The sequence below is a fragment of the Symphodus melops genome, assembly GCF_947650265.1.
Source record: "Symphodus melops genome assembly, chromosome: 5".
Lineage (NCBI taxonomy): Eukaryota > Metazoa > Chordata > Actinopteri > Labriformes > Labridae > Symphodus > Symphodus melops.
In genome coordinates this window covers 21,825,552-21,834,709 of record NC_136695.1, presented here as the reverse complement: position 1 = coordinate 21,834,709, position 9,158 = coordinate 21,825,552, and the positions used below count along the sequence as shown (strand labels likewise).

General features: G+C 41.6%; 1 protein-coding gene across 2 annotated transcripts; it reads left to right on the top strand.

The window, feature by feature from the left end:
* Positions 1 to 2,359: 2,359 nt before the first annotated feature.
* Positions 2,360 to 9,057, top strand: il11a (interleukin 11a). 2 transcript variants are annotated; one of them, XM_079343914.1, is made up of 5 exons: positions 2,360 to 3,482; positions 4,178 to 4,335; positions 6,965 to 7,060; positions 7,191 to 7,352; positions 7,461 to 9,057. In XM_079343914.1, the coding sequence occupies exons 1-5, from the start codon at positions 3,476 to 3,478 to the stop codon at positions 7,638 to 7,640; spliced, it is 603 nt and encodes a 200-aa protein (XP_079200040.1). In that variant the 5' UTR covers positions 2,360 to 3,475; the 3' UTR covers positions 7,641 to 9,057. The 2 variants fall into 2 exon arrangements, with proteins under 2 accessions (XP_079200040.1, XP_079200039.1); XM_079343913.1 differs by having other exon boundaries at positions 7,191 to 9,057.
* Positions 9,058 to 9,158: the final 101 nt, after the last annotated feature.

Genomic DNA, 9,158 nt, shown 5'->3' with positions numbered 1-9,158 from the left:
TGGCACACAGGAAACCTAGTGTAAAGCATGAAGGGATTTGAGTGAAACTAGTGTGAGTAAAGTTTGTCTGGCAGCGGGGCCTGGCAGGCCCTGTCACAGGTTCCCCTTCCTCTCTGATGTCTTTGAGGTCGTAGTCTCACTGTCTCACTCTGTTTCTCCTCCTATGGTGGTTTACACAGATTGGTGATGTAATGGGTAGCATATGAAGGCCACACACACACGCACACACACAAACACACACACAAGCAGACGCACACACAAACACTGGTGCTCATGCACAATATACAGACACCGCACTTATACCACCACATACCCATAATTACACACATATACTGTATGCACACCCATTTACACAAACCCTGGATTCCCCCTTTTCCAACAAGCATGTACCGCCGCTGTGTTCGCTCTCTCACACACAAAAACAAAAATCTAAACAAAGATGCATAACCCTTTTCATTTTGCCTCCTGACATCTCTGCATCTTCACACACACTCCCAAAGACACACAGACACAGACACACACGCACACACTTAAAAAGCACCCACCCGGTGTCATAGTGTGTGAGTTATCAGTGTTGGCGGATGGCCTAACATAAGGCTGTGTGCTTCAGAACCACCCAGGAGACCCCCATCATGAGACGCAGCCCAGAGAGGGAATGAGGGAGAGTGACTAACTTCACTTTTTCTTTTCTTCTCTCCCCAGCTGTGTCTTCAAACGGTCCTTTGATGTGGGAAATTAAAAAGAGCGAGTGTGTCAATATCTCCCTACGTCCAACCACACTCATCTATTTCCTCTCCTTCTTCTCCTTAGCTCCTCCTCACCGGCTTTTCTTCTCTACTGTTGACCCGAGAAAACAGAGTATGACCCCTTTTAACCACAACAAGTCCGCCACCCACTCGCTGCCACCGGGCTCTCATCATTTGGAGGGTGTTTGTTTGTCTGTGTAGGCCCACCACCGGACTGGCAACTCTGTGTGTATATGTGAATGAGTGTGCGAGTGTGCGCATACAAGGCCGACCACCAATTATTTTGTAACCGCACCATGAGTGTATGTCTGTGAATGAGGGTCTCCTAATCTTACAACCAGACTCAAAACACGCTTTCTTCCTTCTCGCTGCTCTCTTCCTCACTCTTCCTGCCTTTGTGTGGCAGAGAATCGAGCCACGTCTCTTCATCTAAATGTAGCAAAATATATTTTACAATTTATCCAAAAAATAATCCAAAAGTATTTTAAATTAACCAACCGCCATTGTTGAACAAATATTGGTTGTTTTATTCAGATAAGCATATTATTGTATGGAGCTGATTCTGCAGTCAGGTGTCATTATTTCCCTGCAATAGAATCAGTGGTGATTCTAGAGTCTGTTGTTGGCCCTAGGTAAAAATCCTTTGGAGGCCCCTCCAACCAGCGTTCATCACCGTCGTGTCTGCCAGCGTCCTGACGATTACTCGACGGATAATTCCTCTTCAATTTGATTTGTTGACATTCACTGACAAACTTTGGTTTTCACAGCAGTAATGCATGCAACGAGAGTGAGTGCTGTCACATGGGGCGCCCTTAGGGAGGTTTCCTACTGTCAACACAATTAAAAGATCTGTAGTTGGACAGGTTATACAATTGAGAAGAAAAAAAAGCTAAAATCATGATTTAAAACAACATTTCTGTTGTGTTTATATGTAAGTGATGGTGGTGGTGTGTGTGTGTGGGGGGGGGGGGGCAGAGTTTCCTCCTGACTTCACACATAATTTATGTTTTTCAATGGCCATTTTGTATTTCCCGGCTCAAGCTGAAGTGTCACTCTTGTTTTTTGCCATAAATTGAGAATATACAAAGAAACAGATGGTTGCAAATGAACCTAATGACCTCTTTTTGATGTACAGTATGTTTACAGTATGATGCCTCAACTGTCCCTGTATGATGACTGGAAACTCATTCTTGCCCTTTGCAGTAGCAGGCCACGCTTTACTGCACCTGACAGAGTGTTTCCAGACTACCCCACTCTACAAGTGTGCGTGTGTGAGAAATCATGTTGATGTGCATACAGCAGACAGTTATGTTACTGCATGTGTCTGAGTGTGTGTCAGAGCTAGTGAGTGACTTTTTGGTGGTTTATTAAAGCAGTATGTTTGTGTCTGTGGTGTTTGTGCATCCACATGCATGTTGTGCATGTGTGTCTGCAGGGTTGACCCCTTCAATCACCCCCTACACCTACAACCTGTGTCCGTGTTAATGTCCTGTTGTGTACTGTATGTGTGTGTCTCAACTCACTGTTTCTATGCAACACTTTCAGAGGCCCCTTCTGGTCTGGACAACACCTCTCTCCTGCTCCTATCCGTCCCTCACTCCTCACTCTTTCCTTCACCCTGGAGAGGGAGAGAAGGAGTGAAAAAAAGAAGGGTGGGGGGGTGCAGTGGAAATAACAGGCTGCTGTCTCAGGTGGGGCTCTGAAAAAAAGAGCAAAGGGTGAGAAAAGGGAGGGAGAGAAATATGGGAGAGAAAAGGTGTTTGCTTTGCTTATTAACTATAATACAGGGAATGTGGCATGTGTAGTCTCAAATAACCCGACCATAAATTAAAAACAATAACGAGAACACATTTTCTGTGACACTGAACACCAGCCAGGGCAGGTCAAACCAAAGGCTCTAAAATGACACAAGGTTACATGAGATATGCTGATACACGTGAAAACAATGGGCTTTTTAAAACATCTACAGTGATAGAGACCGAAAGAGGGAGAGGGGGGAAGAGATTTTGAGATGGAAGATAAAAAAAGAGGTAGATGGGACTGATTGGCGCAGGTACAGTTGGGATGCAACGGAGGAAGTGCTGGAGATATCAGACAGGACGGGAGAAAGTGATAGAGGAAAGAAAAAAAAAACAACGGAACATTTTTTTTTTAAGTTTCGCAAAGGGAGACAGGCAGCAGGGAGGGGAGGAGGAAAGAGGGAGAGAGAGAGAGGGGAGAGAGAGAGAGAGAGAGGGAGCATGTGTCTGTGTGTGTGTGTGTTTTTATGAATGAAGTGAGTCACTGCCGATGTGTCATAGGCCCGACGTCTTTATAAAGGAAGTTTTAAACAAGCCTAAACACTTCACTGCGCGCAAAAAATTGGACTTACCACACTCGCATCCCTCTCTCTGCATGTCTGTTGCCTCTCTCTCTCTCTCTCCAAACTGTCTTAAGTGTTTCTTTGCCTTTAGCACTCCATAAAGACTCCAAAGGCTCATCTCAAACTTTACTTCAGAGAAAGTTTGACGATCTTGACTTCTCTTTCTTCCTCTCCCTGTCTGTGAGTGAGTGGTTCAGGCATCACTGTCTCCTGTCTCATTCATCCTCTCCTGACAACTTTCCTCCTCACTCTGACTGACGAGTGCGAAGAAGAAACCGGAGCACGTGACAATATCCGGAGTTCCATTTATTTATTAATTTTCTATTTATTTATTTATCTCCGTTTGTTTCTCTGGGACCGATACAATATGAAATGTAAGTATTTGAAATTTGTTGATATATTATTGCATTGATAAATAATGACGACTTTGCTTAACAACTTTTCTTATTTTGACGCAACATGTGTGTGACTGAATTCCTTTTAGGCTATTTATTTAAGCACTTAACACATTTGCTTTCTAACTTACCTTTACTCATGGCGCTGTTCTTCTGCAACTGTAAAAGTTAACACAAGGACAGAGCTCAGATGCTCCTGCAGTGTTATTTTGGCTGCGATTCTTGTGGTTCACCTGTAATTATCAAGCATTCATCATTTCAACAGCGCTGTGGTTCCCTTTTAATACTTAGTCTACCTTGTACTTGAACTTGAAAGGAGAAGAATGAATGAGCTTACTGTTAGAGAGTTGACTTGGCTGCCTCTATATAATTTATACCACCAGCTCACCTACCTATCCAGTTGCAGGTGTGACAATCAGCAGCATTCATTGCGTTGCTTATGGCGAAGGAGTGATGCTGATATTCAGTGTCAAAGCCCGGCTTTTTTAATTATTTAATTATTTACATTCATCCTGTGAAAACATGACTCTGACACTGGAGTCTGGAGCTATTGTTTATGTTATGGTGCAATATTTTCGCCTCGAGCTGACAGCAGTGGCCTGAGGTCATTCTCATTATGACAGATGACAGCGACGTTTTCCACTAATTGCTTCCGTTTTGTTCTTCCCCTGCAGTGCTGCTCGACTCCTCCTCCTCGCTCCTCATCTCGCTACTATTGGCCCAGCTGCCCGTATTCACGTCGGCCTCTCCTGTGCCTCAGCGGCGGCCCACTGACATGGATAAACTGTCCAATCAAACCAAAAATCTAATGAAGATCACCCAAGAACTGCTGGTAAGTGAAGATGTCGTCACGCTGATTCGCAATCACAGCTATTGATTGGAAGAGATGCAGATGAGGCATTTGCTAATTGAATTGTACTGTGAGGGAGAGAGAGGATGTAAGTCATTGATTGACCTTTCCTAAATTGGATGTTAATGCTACCTTTCATGCCACCTCCTTTTGGGTAACATCAGACTGACTTTCTCGAATCACTGTTGTGGAAACTGTTCTTGGCTTGCCTGACTGTTTTTGCTCTGGATTCAGTTTGACATAAGCTGCTTTCATTGATGACAGAATGGCTGGAGTCCATCTGTATGCTTAGTTCAGGGGACCAAGTGAGCTCACTGTTAATCCAAACTAGACTCGGAGTGGAGGGGGTGGCTGACTCAGCAAACTCCTGGTTTGTTAGGTCACCTGACTTCTGGTGGCGGAGGTAGCAGGGAGGTTGGTGACAGTGACAGTCCTTTAATCCTTTAAAGTGGAGATCAAGTATCAACTTTAATGAAACTATGCAGGTTAGACACATATCGAGCCTGCAAAGATGAATTGAAGTACAAATAATCATTAGCCCAACAAGGACACCTTAGGAGGTATAAACAGCAAACTGTAAATCTATTTATATTCATATTTTCCAAAACTGAAACCTCTGACCCATAATGCTTTTCTTGTTAAATTCCTATATAAGAAAAATTGCCAGAGTTGTCTCCAGGTGGTGACTGTGTATCAGTACTGTATTGTAAGAGGTAAAAAGAAAGCAGGATCTTATCATTACATCTTTCACTTCACATGACTGGTACAAATTCTATTTTTGCATTATGCAAATCTCAGAACTCTTTTGTTCAAGCGATAAAATCAAAAATAGCCACATACTCTCTCTAGTCTTAGCCAGCAGATAGTATTCAAAATGTGTGTGTGAGACTCTGTTTTTTTTGTTTGTTTTCTTTTTAAACAATACTGTATGCATTTGGGTTGCAGTAGTCTAACCTCGGAACCAACGTGAAAAACTGTAATATCAAAGAGTATTGGAGACAATATTCAACAGTGTTTAATAAAATGGAAAAAATACATTTTTTAATTTTTTTTTCCATATTGTGTTGAATTCCACTAAAGAGAGGTCAAGGTTAGGAAAGATAAATAGAATGTGAATCCATGGAAAGTCCCTGCAAAAAGCAATGGAACGTGTGCTTTACAGAGAGAGAGAGAGAGAGAGAAATGTGTGTGTTCACACACATAGGTCTATATAAGTTTTCCAAAGCCACTTTGTATGTGTGTGAGTAAGTATGTGTGTGTGTCAATGTGCGTACAGTATTTGTTTAAATGTATATATGCGTGCATGCATTTTCTGTGTGTGCATTTTTGTGGCCATGTCTGTGTGCATTGAGGGTTCTGTAAATAGTCATGGTTATGTAGGTGTGGTGTTTAGTGTTTTACCTTTGGTCGCCACAGCAAAGTGACTTGATAAAAATCAAAAAGATTTATCACATTCCAGTATTTGCATTCAGGAAGAAAAAAGGCTGGATGCTGAGTACTGTGGGGTGAGGTCATGATCTATGATGGAGAGAGCAAGAAAAGAAAGGATAAGAGGCTGAATTAAAGGCTGAGGAAGATGGAGTGAAAAACCACAAGAGATGAAGAGATCAGAGAGCAAACTAGATGACAAGCCAGCTGTGTATGTGTGAGCATGCATGCACATGTGCACGTGGTGTTGTATGCGCTTGTGCACCTGGTTTGAGAGGGAGAGGAGAGGGGGAGAGAGACGAGGGTAGAGGAGGAACGGGACGGAAGGGGACAAAAGCAACAGAGACAAAACATTAGACCGCAAGCCTAAGGTAGCTCTTATGAAGGCTGATGCAGGGACACAGTGAGACAAAGTGGTTCATTCATCACTGAAAACAACAACATAAACAACTGAAGATAAAAAAAAATAAAAAATAAAGTTGTGCAAGGGAACACACTGAAAAACAGGTTATGGAAGCATTAAGCACACACAACATGTTTACACAAAACATTTGTCAGCACTTATTGTTCTAATGCTGTTATGTTCCTCTACTGATTGGAAATGACGCATCAGTCATCTTCATTTATCCCCATCCATTACTGGATCAGGCATACCTCTTCGATGCAAAACTGCACTACTGATGAACACAACTGCAATCGTTATGTTGAAGTCCACAGACCTGCAGTCAGGTTGTTGTCTCCCTCTAGTGGCTTTAATGAACACTACATCTGGTGTCTGGACATGGTTTACAAGACACAACTCAAGCTGGGCAGCAGCCCTGCGTCATTTCGTCTTTTTATAGCTGTGACCCTGGAGTTTCCCTTCAGCTTTGTGTTGTCTGTAGCACTCCGAGCTTTCTTAGTCACTGCATATGTTGTTATCCTCGCTCCCTGTAGAAAACATCCTGTGGGTTCAGGTCATTTGCTCTCATTGTTGACATTTGAGGTGGCTGAATATGGGTGAACTCACACTGACCTGATCAACCACACTCCCGTCACTGAGAGCTACCGTCTCTAAGCACAGAAAACAGTCACCCAATCAAAGGTGCTAGACTAATACTTTCCTCATGTTGCCGTGACTTGTCTCAGGATGAGTAAAATTGCGCTGATGCAAATTACTGACACGTCTTGCTTTCTCTTTCAGAGGGAGCATGCTTTTGACTCAGACGTGGAGCCACACAGGTTCGGGTCTCTGCCAGAAATGAGCAACAGATCAGCCAATGACCTCAACAATCTTGAGGTAATGCTCTGATAATGTAACTGTGTGTAAATGTGTGTGCGTGCTGTCTGTCTGGTCTGTCCCTATTCGCACAGTTACATCTTGCCACACCCATGCTAAGTCTCTAAAGTATGTCTGTGTGTTTTTCCAGCTGAAGCCCACACTCTCTCAGCTGCATGCCGACCTGAAGCTGTATGAGCACCACTTTGAGTGGCTCAACAGGGTTTCGAAGAGACACCACCACCCTGCTGTGCCTAAGCTGGTGGAGATGATCAAAGAAATGAAATCTCTCATCACCATGCTGCATCGTCAGGTAAAGAGCTTAATCTCTATTTTTGATTTTTGGTTGTTGTTGAATTTCATTGATATATGTAATTGTCTGTTGAGTTATGTTCTAATATGTCTGTGTTTGCACCCACAGATGTTAAGAGTTGAAGCACCCAGGTTGACCCCGGCGACTCCCTCCCTCCCTACTCACCTTCCCTATCAGTTTGATGTCCTGCAGTCCAGCCATGAGCTTCTTCAACACTTCAAACTTTTCTGTGACTGGGCATACAGAGCATTTATCACCCTCAAACCCAAAGTATCTACAGTACAGTGATCATCCCAGCTCATTTATTCTTTCCCTTACAACTGCTTGGCAGCAGAGCCAGTGAGGATACACAGAGTCCTGCCTCAGCCAAAGGGGAATCAGGACCATGTCAATGTGCACTGTAGTCAACAGCCTGTCTTGATCAGCCCAAACGTCAAACCAATGATGTGTGTTGAAGAATGTGTCTGTCCATCAGAGATAATAAGGATGCACTGCAGCCAGTTAAAACCATCAAGATTTGCATTAAAACAAACTGGCAGTTTAACACAGTGATCACGCCATGATTCCCGAAACTCCTCCGAGGGCTTTGTTCATGACTATGTTATTTATGTATTTATTTATTTATTGATTTTAATAATTTATTGAATCGTATTTATTTGAAGTTGTAATTGTTTCACTCTGACCTTTGATGATGTCTTGTGTATCACTGACCCTCATGAAAAAAAAACTCAGTAGCACTTGCTGAACCTATAGCTCTGATAATTCCTCTGTGTAAACTGACTCTCTACTTTCTATTTGTGTATTCCTCTCGCCAAACATTCTTCCAGTAGATGTAGCATACATTTGAGACTGCCAAGGTTTTCACTCTCTCTCACAGTGTCCTTAAAATAAGCATTTTAAAGATGTCTATGTTATTTTCTACTTGTCTCGTCTTAATGTATCAATCAATGATTCATGATGTTAATTTGCAATTGCATTTATAAGAAAATGTTAAAACAGTAGCCAAAGAGAAGTGATTACTTTTTCTTTTCTTTTTTTTTACCACAGGCATAGTTTGTTTTGTTGCCTGTTATTTTATTTTATTTTTTTAACATTTTAAAAAAGGAGGCATGTTTAATGTTGTGGTAAAGTTGAATGAATGTGCCCCATTGCTGAGCACTGATGAACCTAATTAGATTCTTTGCACAATCTTGTTGGGATTAGCCTCTTAAATGAGTGAGGTGGCTGATTTTAAACCTGTGCTTTCGGGTAGAAAAAAAGGTTATTATTATTAATTTTTTTGTAGTTGAACACCCAAAGCCTTAAAATACTATGTATTGTGACACTGTTCTGTACAGGTGTACATAAGTGTACAAGAATGTAAATTGTTGTATACAGTACTTATGTGTATTGTGCTGTTTTCTACAATATGATATAGATTACTTTACCAATTTTATCACTATACATTTTTGTTTATTCTTATTCTAGTATTTGTTACAGTATTGACTATTTATTTCAGTGACTTGGTGGAACTATTTATTTTGTGTTGGTGGAGCAAGCCTCCTATCTTTTTGTACTTTTATACAGTTTTTATTCTTATTTACTTATTATACCATCATGTTTAAATTATTTTTGTTACATCAAGATGCCTTTTCCACACACTGATTGGCCTCAATGTGAAATATGTGCCTTGGTGAAATAAATATTAAAGAATGTGCACAATGGATTTGAGTATATCTTTGATACATTTATAATAATCCATTTAGCGAGGAATGTCAACAGACACTGACAAATATGCACTACGTTACCCAGAAGCCTGTGCGTTAA

What these genes read in the sequence shown, in the direction of transcription:
- il11a (XM_079343913.1), top strand. An exon ending in AGATCACCCAAGAACTGCTG is followed by an intron (nt 4,336 to 6,964) that starts GTAAGTGAAGAT and finishes TTTCTCTTTCAG; the next exon opens with AGGGAGCATGCTTTTGACTC. An exon ending in ATGACCTCAACAATCTTGAG is followed by an intron (nt 7,061 to 7,190) that starts GTAATGCTCTGA and finishes GTGTTTTTCCAG; the next exon opens with CTGAAGCCCACACTCTCTCA.